The sequence below is a fragment of the Gracilinanus agilis genome, chromosome 2 (assembly GCF_016433145.1).
Source record: "Gracilinanus agilis isolate LMUSP501 chromosome 2, AgileGrace, whole genome shotgun sequence".
In the NCBI taxonomy this organism is placed as follows: domain Eukaryota; kingdom Metazoa; phylum Chordata; class Mammalia; order Didelphimorphia; family Didelphidae; genus Gracilinanus; species Gracilinanus agilis.
In genome coordinates this window covers 53,979,975-53,995,844 of record NC_058131.1, presented here as the reverse complement: position 1 = coordinate 53,995,844, position 15,870 = coordinate 53,979,975, and the positions used below count along the sequence as shown (strand labels likewise).

The window sequence follows — 15,870 nt, the reverse complement described above, 5'->3', positions numbered from 1 at the left end:
CAATGCCCCAGAATATGGCTATTTAAAAGCCAGAAACACTTGCTTCATGAGCTGGAAATCCAATGGAAAGAATCTTCTTTAAGTATAAAAGGAATTTACTTAGGAAGTGTGGGCAGGTATCAATGTCTTCTCATTGGAGGGAAAAAGGGTCCGTGACAAGTTCATGAAGTCATGCTCAAACACAAATACCCAAGAACTACAGCCAATTCCAACTTCTAAAAGGTCAGAGCTGACTTGACTGGACCTTTTTTTCTCTCTATCCCAAGCCCTCCTTGAACTTCCAGGAGCTATAGCCACCAAACCCTGAATCCCATCGACTGAGGCCGAGTGCCCATCAGGGGCAGCTTCATCTTGGAACACAAGCTCTGATGTTGGCCAAATCTGACTATCCGTCTGACTCAGAGAAAGTCCTTGATTTCCACCTTGCTTAGGACCTTCCTCCAGGATGCCCCTCCAGCTTTATGACATTGTCACCCAATGTTCACAGTGATTGGTCTCTACGCTGATGTGTCGACTTTCATGGAATGTACAAAAGGGGTGGCTGGAGGCGGTGATGCAGTCAGCAAATGGCTGTGTTGTGGTCATCTACATGTCCTGCCAGGTCTCAGTTTCTCTGAAGGACATTCTGGGATGGATCTACTCATTACATTGCTGGTAAATCCAGGAGAGAGGGTACCTTCTGGATTTGCAGTGGCCTTTGTTCATTCCCATTGACACATAGAAACAGTCCTCAACAAAATCACATACTGTGGCAGAAGTTTTTCTACTAAGAGGTTGTTTGTTAAGGGATGAGTTTTTTTTATTTTAATTTTGGAATTGTGACATGTTGTAAAGGACCAGCTTTTTCTTTACAGATTAGGAAAGTGAGGTCCAGAGAAAGTGCCTTACCTGAGGTAATATAAGGAATTAGACTCATCTTCAGACGGACAGGATGGAATTGGTCCTAATGTTCACTTCCTGGACTCTGGGTTTTTAGAATGCCCTTTAAAACCATCCCTGAATGTGAATCGCCTACTTTGAGGCCAGGCTCAGTGTCACTTTTCTAAGAAAACTCTCTAGACCCTGTCCTTCCCACAACCTACCAATTCCAGCCCGAGATGTGACTTACACCCTCTTATCTTTACTTGTATCTTGCTTTTTCCCTGAGATGTGAATCCTCCAGAAAAATCAGGAGATGGTTTAAATAGAAAGCTGGATAGACAATAAATGATAGAGACAGATGATGGAGAAATTGCAGCGATAGACAAGATGATAAATGATAGATGTAAACCGATGATGGATGAATGATAGTGGTAGAGGATAGAGACCGATAGCACTTCTGAGATTCGCAAAGCAACACGTGCATTCATTGATTCACCTGATCCCAGCAGTCCTGTACTGTAAGTTTTTATCCTCCCCATTTTCCAGATGAGGTTATATAAGCTGCCCAAGGGCTCCAGAGTGTGCTGTGAGGTTTGATTCCTGATTCCTTGGCCATCCTCTGATGCTAATTGTACCCATCACAGACAACAGCCTATCCATGTGGAGTGATACAAGGCAGAGCTTCTCGGGGTTGGGATGTCACCCTCTAACTTGTCTGAAGTTTTGTTTACAGAGCCTGTCCCAAAGCAACAGGTCTGAGAGCCAGTTCTTCACCACCAAGTCCCATGAAGGGCAGAGTGTTACTCGTGGTCCAGAAGCAGCCTCTTTCCAATATGAATTGTGGGGGCTGCTGCCTCCTCCGCTGTGCACCCGCCTAATCCTCAGGGCTTCTCCATCCCACTCGCGTCCATGTTAGAGGTTGCCAGTTAGCCACCTGCCCCTTCCAGGCCCTTGTGGCCGCCTGGGACTGGAGCTTGCAGCGAGCTAGCAGACACGTCCCCCCACGCTTACTTCCCAGTCACAACTGGAGAGTTTCTACTTCTGACAAACTGAGCCCAAAATCCGTCAGTTGACAGTTGAGTCAGAGCTGCCAAGACTCGCCTGGGATGCTCCCTGAAGGTAACTTCATACCGTTGAGGCTTCTGGTGACTGAGAAACCCAAGAGCTACCCTTTTCCCCTCACGCTCTCTGAGACGGCCAGAGTTCCAGAACAAAATGGTACACAGCGGGCTAGTCTAACCCTTCCCCAGCCCCCAGAATACCAGGAGGGCCACATCAAGGTGGGCTTTCTCGTCCTGTGACTTCCCAACAGGATTCGCTCTTCAAGTCCTCAGCCACTGGCTTTGAGAAAAGGGTCGTGCAAGGAGACCCTCTTGGGTGAGGGAAACGGACGCTCTCCGATTCCTAGGTATCATCTGGATGAATGTGGCCATGGGCAAGGGGGTCACTAGAGGACCCCGTGTGGTGGGCTGTGAGGGGAGTCTTTTTTTTTTTTACTTCAAAGCAACAGAAAGACTAGTGACAAGTCCAGTGAGTGTTGATGGAGGGCCAATGGGCTTTCTGACAAGATGGCAGCTCTCTCGGAGAGGGGAAGGAGGTGCCCTATTGAAAATCTGCTCCTCTCCACCCTCTCTGGAAAAGCAGAAAATTCTCTTAGCCTTAGCTCTAGGGCAATCGCCCGTCAGCCTCCAGCAGCCTGGCCTGAGAGAATCTCAGCCGACCGTCTAGCCATTGGTCCTTGGGGGCAGATTTAAAGCCAGCAGAGCTCTAATCAGAGGCAACTCAGAATTGTCTCTGAGTACGAGGGGAGAATGTTCCCACCTAGGCACGGCCATGGCTCAGGACCACCGAGGAGGGTCGAGGGACGGCTGTGAGGCTGCATCTTTCCGAGCCTCGGGGGCCGCCCTCTTAATGAGAGGTGCCGGGATCCTCCTTGGCTCCAGAGCCGCCATGTACGTGAACCTGTATGTGGGGCTGTAGAGGGGTGGCCTGAAGCCCTGGGGGACAAAGGAAGTGAGGAACGACTGAGATGGGGGCTGCCGAGCCTGGCCCACGACCCCCCCCCCCAGCCAAGGGTCCTTGGGGCTGCCTTCCCTTTCTCTAGGAAAAGTGGGTAAGGCGTTCTCTGAACTCAAAACTCACTGAAGCTTCCTGAAGCATCTCCCTTCACTCTGCAAACACAACAAGGGGTGTTTATTTGTTTCTACCCTTTGGGGAGGGAAGCAGCTGGTGAGGAGGGGCTACCTCCGGTCTTCAAGGTAAAAACAAAAATTCAGAGGTTCGGTTTGAACTAGCTCCATTTATGACAATTAAAAAAAAACAACACAAACCAACAACCCAACATCACTGTGCGGTAACACAAAATGAGGAGCAGAAGCAGACCCGCAGGAGGAGTCAGTGCAGGCCCCCGTTGGAAATCCACATTGGATCAAGTCTCAGTAGTTCTGCCCACTGGGCCCCGGAGCCTCGGCCTTCAGAAGGCCCCCTGCTCCACAGGGTGACGCTGGCGTCGGCCAAGAACCGCTGCTTGTCCGGGAGTCGCGGTGTTGGTCCCATCCAGAGCTACTGGGTACAGTGGGCAGCGTTGGAAAAAAATTCTCACTTGTAAAAAGAAATTGTATCAATAGCATCTACTAGACTGAACCTTAAGTTAAAAAATAAAATAAATGAAGGAAAACAAAACACTCTCGAAAATAACATCTAGCTGTCAGTCAGAAATCCAGAGTTAATGCCTAATTGGACCACTTGTTCCCTGACCCCCGCGGGGTCCCGAGGAGGTATCCAGAAGAGGTTCGTTTGTACCGCAGGTTTGTCTGTCAAAGCACCCTCAGCTGCCAGGCTCGAGCACAGGAGAGAAGGCTGCAGGCAGCGCTGCCAGGCCTTGGGGGGGGGGGGGGGGGGAGCAGGGAAGGGAACTGCTGGGCTCACTCTTGTTTTCTGAAAGGGGGGGCTGTGTTTTTTCCAAGTGACATCTGCGTTCGCTCTCGGGGGACTCAGGACTCCTGGGGAACCACCTCCATGAGCTTCTGGCACAGGACTGTCGTGGAGACTGTTTGGGAAGAAAAGGAAACTAGGTTATGCGGGGGCAGAAGGCGTCCTTCCCACCAGCTGCCAGTTGGTCACCACCAAGGCCAGGCCGGGGGCCCTCTGATGTGCCCGGCTCACCCGCCCCCGCTGCGCTGGCAGGGCAGTCTGACTAGAGGCGAGTCCCCGGGTCAGCCTCCAGGGCGGCCAGGCCCACCAGGCATGTGCCGGGCACAAATGTGACCTTTCCGGGGGTGGAGGTGGCAGAGCCTGGGCGGCCCGGCCAGGCTGGCACGCGTGGGGGCAGGATTCGGACCGAGGCCCCCCGCCCGAGCGGGCCCAGAGACTCACAGATGCCCTGCAGCAGCCACTTGGGCTTGTTTTTCCACCAGACACCGATGAAGTAAATAGGAATGCCGGTGAGGATGATGACGAAGCCGATGGCACACTCCACGGGCGTTTTCCAGAAAGAGACGGCGATCAGGAACAGGCAGGCCATGATGAAGAAGATGGGCAAGATGAGGTTCACCTGGGGACGAGAGGGTTCGAGTGTAAAAGCCCAGAAAGAGTCACGACCTGAGAGCCCGGCGGGAAGCGGCGCCCCAGACCCAGGTCAGGTTCCCGGAGCAAGCACGGGGGGCTCGCAGGGTGGCATCTTTTTACACCCATTCCTTCCGTCCCGGAATCCACACCGTGTGTGTTGGCTCCAAGGCAGAAGAGCGGGAAGGGCTGGACCATGGGGGTTAGGTGACTCGCCCAGGGTCACACGGTGAGAAAGTGTCTGAGGCCACCTTTGAACCCAGGACCTCCCGTCTCTAGGCCTGGCTCTCTATGTTGATGCTATTTTTATATTACTTTAAAATATATTCTAAAAGTTTAACAATCATTTATTCAGGGCCCGCTAGGTGCTGGGCACTTTACAATTAGTATCTCAGTACCCTGGAAGGGTTCCTCCATTTTACACACAGGGAAACTGAGGCAAATGGTGGTGAAGTGACTTGTCTAGGGTCACAGGCTGCACAGGAAGCCAGGCCCTCCTGACTCCAGGCCTAGAGTTCTCTCCACTGAGGCACCCGGCTGCGCAATGAGCGGGTCCCACTGCCGATACTCCCCGAGAGTAAGTACTTCCTCAGGGCAGAAAGGCCGGGCTTGGGTGGCGACTACGGCCAGCTGGACAAGGCCCGAGTGCTCTTTTCTTGGCTTCTAACTTGCTAATGGCCCCAGGAGGCCTGCAGAGGAGGCGGCTCTCCCACGTCCACGCTGAGGAGGCCATTACCCAAAGCCCTCGACGGAGAGTCGCCAAGGCCCTAAGGCTGGTCTGCCTCGCTCTGGTCAGCTGGCTGGGGCTAGGAGGGGAGGCCGGCTCCCTGGTTCTGTGACCCGATTCATACAGAGCTCGGGGTGCCCCTGAGGGTCTCGGGGCCTTCTGCCTGCCCTGGGCCCGGGGCTTTCTCATCTTCACTCCCGGACTCCTCCGGCTCAGCGTCATGTGCGCCCTTTGTCTGCTGGGGTCTGAGGGGAGGCCCTATCCCGATTCTGGGGTGACTCAAGACTTCTCAGAAACCCAGAGCTCGCCAGGACATGTAAAACCTTCGCTAAGTCCCGCTCCTCCCACCATGAACGCCTTGGTGCCTCGAGCCATGCTGGGCCTCACATCCACCCACCGGCCCTCCCTCCCTCGGCTTCCTCTCCCCCAGGCCAGGCCAGACAAGCGCCCGAGGCTCCCCTCACAGCTGCTTTATGGGCAGCGAGGCAGAGCCCAGGCCACAATGGAGAGAGCCTCTGAGGCGGAACCTGGCGAGTGGAGTGGGCCACAGATCACTGGGCCGAGCCTGGGACTTCTTTCTGGGGGAACTGGGTGAGAGTCCCTGAGGGGGACAGCCAGGCTGCTCTGGAGCCACCTCGGACGCCGACTCTCCCCAGAGACGCTGCCCAGCCGGGCAGACATCTCTCCTCAGAGTCTGGCTTCCATGTCTCCTCTTTAGTTAGTGTTTCCAGAGCCCAGGGCAGAAGGGACAGAGCCAAGGGCCGCACGGGAGGGAGGAGGCCGGCCTCTCCGCCCAGCTTCTAAGGAGGCCCTTGGTGAGACGGTCAGGATGACGAGTCTCTGTGTCCTACTCTACAAACGGCCGCAGCCTCCGCTTGGAGGGAATATCCGAAGGCAAACAGGCCCTCTGTGTGTGCCGCATTGCTCAAGCGTCCCCGCTAGGCCTGCCAACAAAGGGGCCAGGAATGCCCGCTGTGGGCACCTGCCAGGGAAGAACCGGATGGGCAAAGGCCCAGAGAAGGGTCGCTCATGGCATCCATTCCCACAAAGCTCAGCGAGGGCTCCAGGGATGGTGCTCACCTCGCCAGAAGCCCACACAGCCAGAGAAACACATTCATTCCCCGAGGAATGTTCTGGCTCGGTCTGCACTGTGGGGCCCGGGGGAAGGGGGGGGGGGGGGGGTCAGTTATGTCATTCTCAGAAGCAGAAAGCCGGTGGCCAGGCCGGCTCTGGGAAAGCCAGGCGGGAAGGCCAGGCCGGGAAGGTCGGCTCCGGGTCCCTCCCCAGCAGGAGGGGGCAGCCCCGGCCCTCACCTTGATGGGTCTGTTCATCTCCGGCCGCTTGAAGCGGAGCCACATCATGCCGATGATGGCCAGGGCCACGCACAGCCAGTTAAAGAAGCTGAAGAAGTTGATGACGGAGAAGATGTCTTTGGAGAAGGCGTAGAGCAGGGTCATGGCGCACTGCAAGGGCACAGAGAGACGGGGTGAGCTCCCAGGCGTCACCAGCGCCCGCCACCCTCGCTCGCACTGACGAGCCGCAGGCCCAGCCTCTGCACTGGGGCGTATTTTAAGGAGAAACGAGACCATTAAGAAGGGGGGGCAGGGCATGTGTGCACAGATCGTGTGTGCAGTGAGAAGGGGGCACAGAGAATGTCCAGAGAGCCCCCCGCCTCTCCCCACCCCCAGAGCAGGGCCCGGGCGTCAGGGCCTGACCCGTATCCCCATCAGCGTCCCCCTCGCGGGAGAGGACCAGGTCCCGGGGAGCCGCTCGGAAGCTGGCCCATAAGCTAGGCAGTTTTCTGACAAGCTCTGGGGCACTAATGAGGTCTGGGGGGCCTTTGAGCACCCTCTAGAGAAGCCCCGCTTGGGGGGGCAGCTCTCCCAGTCCTCAGGGCCTCTTACCGTGAACACGAGGGACGGCACAGGAGTCAGGTTCTTGGGGTGGATCATGGACAGGATGGAAGGCAGGTGGCCCTCCCTGGAGCCCACAAAGAACAACCTGCGGGGAGAGCACAGGCGCTTTCTGCCCCTGTTCTGGCAGGCCGGGCCACACCCCCACCCCCAGGGTAGCGGTCATTCCGGGTACGGGAGAGAGTGAGCGTGGCTGTGGAGAGGCCCCAGGGACGTGGGGAAGGGAAGAGGCTGCCACAAGCCTGGGCTCTCTGGCCCCCGTCCCAAGCAGCTTGTCCCCCAACCAGGCCTGGCCTCCCCTCCCAGGGGTTACCCGGCAGCCCGTTTCCCAGCCCACTCCTCCGAGGGAAGAATCCAGCCGGCATGGCCCGGAGTACCTGGAGGAAGTGAAGAGGGAGCCGTTGACTGATCCGAAGCACGACAAGCCCACGAAGACGGGGATGATCCAAGACATGACGCCCAGGTGGTAGTTCCCAAAGTCCTGCCCACACAGAACCTGCCATCAGGCCTCCCTGCCCCGAGGGTCCGGGGGAAGGGGAGGAACAAGGGGGCCGGAAGCAAACAACTGCTCCCTGGCTGTGGCCTGGAGCCTCGGGACCCCCGTGAGGAAAGCCGGGACTCACTTTTACTGAAGCATCAGGAAGGCTTCAGGCAAGCGTGCTCAGAGCTCTTGTGGCTCTTCTAAAACCAGACCCCAGAGGAAGTGAGGGAAGAGGGGCTCCAGGAGCTTCAGGGGGCCTGCCAATGCAGGGCTCCTGTGTGGAGGGGTCAAAAAGGACCCTGTGGGGCATCAGTGCCCCCCCCAGTGGTGGGGAGGTGTCCCCCCTGGGGTTCTCCTCCACAGGGAGCCCCAAGAGTCACCCAAGTCTCGGCAGGACACGTCTGGGTTGATTGGGGGATGGGGGCCCTCCAAAGCAGGCAGGACAAGGACTCTGGAAGGGGGGCCTTTCTGGATGCTGGGGAGGAGGAGAATGTATGGGCCCAGCCTTCCAACAAGACCTCTGGGCCAGGACTAAAGGTGGCCCCCTTCCCAGGGATCCAGGAAGGGCCCCCAAAACGAGAGGGAACCCCATTGACACGCCACTGCCAGGCCATTGCTCCCAAAGGCAATGCCTCTTAGGAAAAGCTGGCTGGATTCTGTGCCCGGCCCCGGCCGCCGGACCCCCTGAGGACCCTGGGAGAGGGATCAGAGACCTACCACAGCCACTGCTTCGGAGCTCAGCATCTGCTCCGTGGACAGAGTGGTGAAGTAGGCCAGGTTTGTGAGGACGTACACCAAGGTGACCACCGGCAGGGAGATGATGATGGCCAGGGGCAGGTTTCTGCAATCAGAAGCGAGCGGTCACATGAGTGCCAGCAGTTCTCGGGGTACCCCAGAGGCCCCACAGCTCGGGGAGTTCCCTGGTAAGGAGGGAGAGTGGGGGCACAGCTCCCGTGACTGCTCCGTGGGGTGAAGGACCAGGGACAACTCGGAGGCCTCGTTATCTGCATCTGTGGGATCCGGGACACGTGCGTGCTGGCAAAGTGCCCGGGCTAAGAACCAAACCGAGAAGCCCCACCTGACAGGGACGTCCCGGCCTGGACCTTAAGGCGCAGGCCTGTGAGACGCCTGATGCTGCCCTGCCGAGACAGGACCGTGGCAGCCCTCTGAGCCTCTGCCTTCTCTTCTACAGAACGAGGCTGGCCTCCCGCCTGCCCTCCCCTGCCAGGCTGCTCCGGGGAGTCCACTCAGCCAGCTTCCCCGTGCCGATGGCGCCCCTGCCCTTCTCCACCATCGGGCTATGGCACGAGGCACCACACCGGCCGAGAGGCGCCCCAAGAGGAGCCTGTGGCTCCGAGAGAGCTGGCCGTCCTGGGGACCCGCCGAGGAGCCGCCCCAGACCTCCAAATATGGCGGCGGCGGGGGCCGATCCTCCCCAGCAGATTCCAGCGCCCGCCCCTCTCCCCCGGCCCTGGCTTGCTGCTTGCTCTAAGGACCATCTAGAATGAAAGAAGTTCTTTTACCTCAGGGCCTTGGTCCCCCATCTCTGAAACCGGGGAGGCAGGCAAGGGGAGGAGCGAGGGCCTCCACAAGTGGGCCGGATCACCTGTTCTATAGTGACCTGCACCCCCCCCCAAAGCATTGGGCTCGGGTCCTGGGCCGAGGAGAGGCTCCCGAGGGGCAGCGGGGCCGGGGCGGGAGCGGGGAGCCGAGCGATGATCTTGGAAGCTGCCCCTCCAGCCCACTGGCTAACCCTTCGTGGCTGCCCAGGCTGACCGGCCCGAACGAACACAGAGGGGGTGAGTGTGCCCCCCAGAAGGGAACGGTCAGCAGAGTGTAATCAGTCAGAAAGACAAGGGTCTGACCTGTGCCTGGGGCAAACCGATCAGCGGGCCTCAGTGTCAGGCTCACATGAGACCGAGGGGAAGTAAACCCTGGACTGCTGCAGCCACCCCAGTGAGCATGAACTACCCAAGGGCAGGCCCTGCCTCCGGGTCTCCGTATGCTCAGATTTTAGCACAAGGCTTTTTTTTTTTTTAATCTTACTTTCTGTCTTAGTAACCGCCCTAAGACAGAGGGTCACACAGCTAGGAAGTGTCTGAGGCTAAACTGGAACCCAGAACCTCCTGACTCCACCTGCCGCTCTAGCCACCATGCAGTGGGTACTCTGTAAATGCATTGTGAGAGGACGAGCCAAACAGTCGGAGGAAAGCAGACCAGTCCCTGCAGTAACTCTTAGAACTTAGCCAGCAAGTGGAGCAACACGGGGTGGGGGGTGGGGGGTGGGGTAGAGCTCATTAAGGGGAGGGAGGAAATGAGCTGTAATGTAATTCTAACTCCAAAAGGCCACGGGACATGATGGGAGGAAAGAGCATTCCGCCAGGCATGTCCCCGGCTCCTGCCCCAAGCCTGGCACTCTGGCCAACAGCTCGTCCACAGCTTAGGGCACACCTGTGACAGCCACCACTGGGTCCAAAGCTCGAACCCTGGGTCCACTCCTTGCTGGTGGGGTTTGCTTTGAAGATCTCCAAGGCCACCTTAAGCTCGAAGGCTCTGGCCTTCTGATGCCCTGCTCCAGGCTTCTGTTGCCAGGGTTTCATAAATATAAAAAGAAAGTGTTCTGGCAACTCTAAAATGGCTATTTTAGGAAGATTTTCTAGAACAGACACACATACACATATATAGAAGTACACGTACACACACACACACACACACACACACACACACGTATAAAGTGACTCAGAGTTACAGTCTAACTGGGCTCCTAGCCCCAGAGCAAGAAGAAAGGGCCTGCAGGCCATCGAGTCTCCCCCTCTCCTGTAATAAATAGAGGCTTCACGGGCAGGCAGGGCTAAAGCAGGGGCCTTGAGTCAGGTCCCATCCCAGGAGGAAGGAGCAAAAGAAGCTCGAGAAGCCCCTTCCAACCAGTGCCAACAACGTGCCTGTGAACACACAAATCTAATGGAATGGCCACAAGACAAACTACTAACTGGACACAGGCTGAAGCCATCTCCCTCAATTCCTTCCTAGTCCTCTGCCCTTGGCCGTGACGTCTCCCCAGCTCTCCTGGGCCCGCGTTTCTTGCACTAGGCTTTTCCCTAACCCTGGACTTCATCTTCTGTCTTGCCCCAAACATCTTGTTACTGGATGGGATGGTGTCTCCCTTCAGGAATGTCCCAGGGCTGCCCTCCTGGCCTAAGAGGGATGCCCAGAGGACAGCCAGAGCCTGAAAAGCTGGCCCAGCCCAACCTGGCCCCTCAAGCAATGAGGATACCCCCTGTGCCCCAGGCCCTTCCTTGTCTGGCCTGATTTGAAGCTGCCTTCAGGTGTGTGTTTTTTCACCTCATCTCTGCGGGCAAGGGCCAGACTCTTCTTAAACTTCTCTGGGGATGGCACTGGCACTGGGTTGGCTGAGAACCTGACTGCGATTCAAATTTGCTGCCTGGAGCGGGAGGGCGTTGGTGGAGATCCTAGACCTAGTAGCTGCTCCTTCTTTGTCCTGTTTCGGGGGACTAGTATCTACTTTGTAGCAGCTCCCTGAGATGAGATAAAGAGAAAGAAGGCTCACTAAGAACTGATAGCCTTCCCCATAAATGTTCCAATCCTGGTCTAAGAAAATGTCCGCAGTGCTTGAATGAGTAGGAAGGGGCCACAGGAATCATTGAGGTTGCCTCTCCATTTGACAAAAAGGAAACTGAGGCTACAAGTTCCAAGTGCTTTGTGCACGGTGGGGCAGGAAATTGGGCTGGAGCTCAGACCATCCTCACTTTTAAAGGTCCTTCCCATTCCCCAACCCCAGAGCCTCAGTTTCTTCAAGGATATAAAGACTGGCCAGTCGTAGAAATGGAGATGGCCGTCTGCCCCGCTTCTTCCTTTCATTTTTTTTTTTTTGTTTGTTTTTCTCAGAAGGGAGTAAATTATCTTGGAAATCTTAGCTGAGTCAGTCTTTTAGCAAATACTTCTCTATAGAAGAAAGAGTCGAATGAAAGCCTTCCTCGTACTACCAGCTTCCAATCACCCTGGGCCAGACTCGGGACAAGACCTGACCTGGGGCCCTCTGGTCCCTCAGCCATCACCGCGTTCAGTCTGGCTGCAGCTTTATCGGGTCTCTGTCTGCTTTTCTACACTCATGATGATGTTGCCACACAATAGCAAACCGGCACCATTTTCTTCCTGTCAGTGTGCTTGGCCACCTTTCCTCCCCAGGTGCACTCAGGATTTCCAATGCCAGATGCTAATGGGGTAGAACAATTCTCCTTCTTCAAAGGAGAGGCCAGGAGGCAAGATCCCATCCCTTCATGACGGCCACAAATAGGCACCGGGCACTGCCTTGTCAGCCTTGCGCCAAAGATGGGAGATCAAAGGCCATCACAGATCATAGATTGAGAGCGGAGAGGGAGAGGGAATTGCCTGTAGAACATCAGGAGTCACTACAGGGCACAGAGCATCCAAGGTCAAATCTGGCCTCAGACACTTACAAGCTAGGCGGCCCCGAGGAGGCCCTTTAATGTCTCTCTGCCTCCTGAAAAATGGGGCGTACATCCCAGGGGGACTGTGAGGCTCAAATGAGATAACATTTATAAGACATCTGGCAAACTTTAAATGGCTACATAAACACTAGCTCCGACACACTGAGTTCTTAGTACGTGGTGACAAGAATCCACGGTTCCTCTGCTATCCCCAGACAATGTCTTAAACTCTCAGCACCCCCTCCACTAAGAGCAAGACAACTGAGCTTCAGGATAACAGGAGAACTGAAGTGTTTCAGGCTTGGGGTTTTACTGAGTTTTATTTTTAATTCTTTTTATTGGAGACAGAATCCTAGCCAAGCCCCATCACATACAGAGTTAGCCCAAACGCCTGAACCTTGAGCTCATTTTCAGAGAAAAGCCCAGGTTATTCTACAATTCATTAAAATAATGTCTCCATTCATTAAACGTACCTGTAAGGGTTTATCATCTCCTCTGTGACAAAATTCAAATAATTCCTGAAATTTAAAAGATAGAGTTTTAAAATTCCCCTCATTGGGGTCTTCGGAAACCAACAATGAAATCAACAGCGATGGGAGAACGAGAAGCCATCCCTCCCCTCCACTCTGGGATTCTGGGGCTCACAATAAAAGTGTGGACAGGACTCAGGGCCCATGGAGGGCTGCCCTGGCTCTACCTGCCGAGAATGGGGATTAGTCAGAGTCCCCCAAATAAGCCTCGTCCACTGCCAAGTCGGGAATGGATGGCTGAATCCAGAAGACTATGAGGGAGGCTGCCTAGGAAACATTTTATGGACAGGTCAGACATCACGATGATTTCTCATCAAACACAAACCAAGGGCTCTGATAACTCTGAAGGCCATCAGAATGGAGATGGGAGGTGATGTGAGGAACCTAAGTGTGTGTGTGCTGGTCGACCCCAAGGCAGCGGCCCAAACCTGGTCAGGGGCAAAATGGAGGAGAAACACCCAACGGCTCCCCGAGGCCTTGCAACAAGCCCAACAGGGTGAATACCTGACTCAGCCACGCACCATCTGATACCGGCTCCTCAAAAACCATCTCTCCCAACCTCTGAAGCCACAGCAGAGGATGGATCTGGATCTGTGATCCAGGGCAAAGCACAATTCCTGGCACACAGTAGGTGTTCAATAAATGCTTGATTTGTGATTTCATTGGTCGGGAAGACCGGCATTCAAATCCAATCTGATTTGGGTTGTTACCTGGTCAAGTCACTTAACTTGTTTGCCTCAGTTTCCTTAACTATAAAATGGGGATAATAATAATTTCCAAGGGTTGTTCTGAAGATCAAATGAGATAATAATTATAAAACACTTATGAATACAGAGGCTGGCAGGCACATAATAGGGGCTATATGAATGCCAGCTATCATTATCACACCAAGAAGTCCCAAGGAGGAAATTTCTTCTGCCAATGCAGCCCCACAACTCACTGTCTTCCCAGAGTTGCCTGGGGCAGCCCAGGGTTAGATGACTTGCCCAGGGCCCTGCCATTCATTTGTCGGAGGCAGGACCAGGGTCCAGGGCTTCCTGACCTTCAGGCCAGCTCTCTGTCCACTCCTTCCCACCTCAAGTCTAATGTCCTAAAATCACGGCTACCATGAACCTCATTTCAACCATCAGGCTGGAAGGGGCCTTAGAGATCACCAAGCCAAATCTCTTTCTTTTAAAGCCAAGGCTGCCGAGGCCTGCGGCTGCTGTGACACCACTGGGCACTAAGTCACAACCAGAAGTGGGGCCTGAGGACTCCAAGAGAGAAGGCTGTGCCCTTCCCTGGTGCCCAACACTACGCACAGGGTCTGGCACACAGCAGGTGCCCCATCCCTTGCCCACCAGGCTGCTTTGAGAGAAGTCACTCATCCCCAAGGCCTGCCTGCTCACAGCCGCTCAGCCACCAGCTTTCTCTTCCCCTTCCCTGAACTGACCACTAGCTGCCTCCTGGAGGATGGGGAAGTGCTCACACGGTCCATCTCCGGCTGAGTCTGATGCATGCACAGAGAACATCAAGGAAGGCTCCCGTGAGCACAGCTCAAGCTCCTCACTATCGGCCTCTCATCCTGGGGCTCTAGGCTAGAAGAACTGGCCATCTGGGGGACCTGCTTAAATCTCTGAGCTGAAGAGGTTCCTTGTCAGATGGCAGAAACATGCAAGAAATTCTCCGCAAACAGGAGGAGCAAAGTGCCAACAGGGGGACCTGTGCTACAGTAGCAGCCCAGGGACTAGGGAAAGACCATGGGGAAGGGCAGGGTAACCCCTAACTGGGCACAGAGCCCATCAGGAGGCTTCTGAGGCTCTGAAGAGCTCCTGCCTTCCTCCCTCCTCCCCCCGCTATCCAGGCCCCAAGATCATCCTCATCTTCTCTTTCCTCTCTAGCCTCTTCCTCGCCCAGGCCATGAAGGGTGGCCCAGAGACTGTGATGCCACAGCCCAGTGCAGGCTCTTCTCAGGGGATGGGGGACAGGAGGAAAAGCCAGCACTTCTCAAAGAATGGCTGACAATCCCAGGGCAGGTTCTGACCACTGAGTGAGCTGCAGCCTCCTACACGATGCCAATGAAGACCCTCCAGCATCTTACCAGCCGCCGTAGGCAAAGAGGCCGCTGTACAGTGCCAGCACGATGTTCCCGACATCTAACTTGGTGCCTTCGAAGGACACCTGGGGGCTCAGACTGGAGACCTCACCTGCGAAGTGAAGCAAAGGGAAGGGGGGGCCATGAGCTCAGCATGTCCTCAGGGGAACGTCTGAGAAGGGGAAACAGGATGGAGTGGCTTGTTCCTTCTGGGAAAGGGGGGGGGCCTAATTATCTTTTATAAACACGTTTTCAAATATTTTTCAAACATTTCACAGATCTAAGGCAACATGTCTTGATATTCATTTTTTAAAATTTGAGTTTCCAGATTCTCTCCTTCCCTGCCACCCCTCCCTGGCCTGTGAGAAGGCAAAGCGACACGCAAATTCTATGTGGGAATTCTGCTCATTCCAGCCCACTTCTTCCTGGAGGGGCCTGGGATTTTGCCCTGGGTGTTTCTTCCACAAACAAAGAGGGCACCAGCCTCTGTGAACTGCTGTGGCCCTAAACAATGCCACCTCACAGCCAAGGCCCTGGGTTCTACTGGCAAAAGAGAGAAGGTGGCATGTGAGAGCACAGTGCCCAAGGGCAGAGAGCCTCATGTTTGCTGACTGTGAGACTGACTCCCATTCCTTCCCTCTCCAAGCCTCAGTTTCCTCAGCTGTCAAATGGAGACGGGGATTCAATCCCTCAGGTCCTTGTTAGCCTTCACTCTCACAGGCCTTTGAGGACCTCTGGGGATCACTTCCACCTTATGAAAAAGCAGAGGACTTCATGCCACAGGACTCGGCACATGAAAGAGAATATACTCAAATTCTGAGTCAGAGAACCGGGGTTCAAATCCCTGACATGCTTGTCCCTGAGCCTCCAACTCACTTCCAAAACAGAAAGGTTGAATGGGCACCTTCAAGGTGCCTCTGTGAACCTGGGATCTTATTTATCTCAATGCTGCCTGAAAACCTGATTGTCTTAAAAAACACTAACATGCCATAAGAGCCAATAAATACGAAGAACAGAGAACCAGGAGAGACTTTACTGAGCTGGTGCAGAATGGAGTGCAAAGAACCAGGAAAACAAAATGCTTGGGGACAACAAAGCAAATGGGAGACACACACACAATCCTGATTGCCACGTCACTACCGTGGATCAGAGTAGACTCTAAAGAAGAGACAAAATACACCGTGTCCCCCCTTTTTGTGGAGATGGGGGGGCTGCGGATGAAGGACCCTGCGGTCAGCACTGGTTAGTTTG

The 15,870-nt window shown here is 55.1% G+C and overlaps 1 protein-coding gene across 1 annotated transcript in view; it reads right to left on the bottom strand.

Annotated features, from left to right (window-relative positions):
- Window positions 1-3,762: 3,762 nt before the first annotated feature.
- Window positions 3,763-15,870, bottom strand: part of SLC7A5 (solute carrier family 7 member 5) — a 56,090-nt gene continuing 43,982 nt past the window's right edge. Inside the window, exons 3-10 of the mRNA XM_044660534.1 lie at window positions 14,626-14,731; window positions 12,489-12,533; window positions 8,264-8,387; window positions 7,443-7,546; window positions 7,057-7,153; window positions 6,466-6,615; window positions 4,237-4,414; window positions 3,763-3,910 (exon numbers count right to left, since the gene is read on the bottom strand). Coding sequence (XP_044516469.1) covers window positions 3,855-3,910; window positions 4,237-4,414; window positions 6,466-6,615; window positions 7,057-7,153; window positions 7,443-7,546; window positions 8,264-8,387; window positions 12,489-12,533; window positions 14,626-14,731 — 860 coding nt within the window. The 3' untranslated portion in view covers window positions 3,763-3,854. The remainder of the gene's footprint in view (window positions 3,911-4,236; window positions 4,415-6,465; window positions 6,616-7,056; window positions 7,154-7,442; window positions 7,547-8,263; window positions 8,388-12,488; window positions 12,534-14,625; window positions 14,732-15,870) is intronic.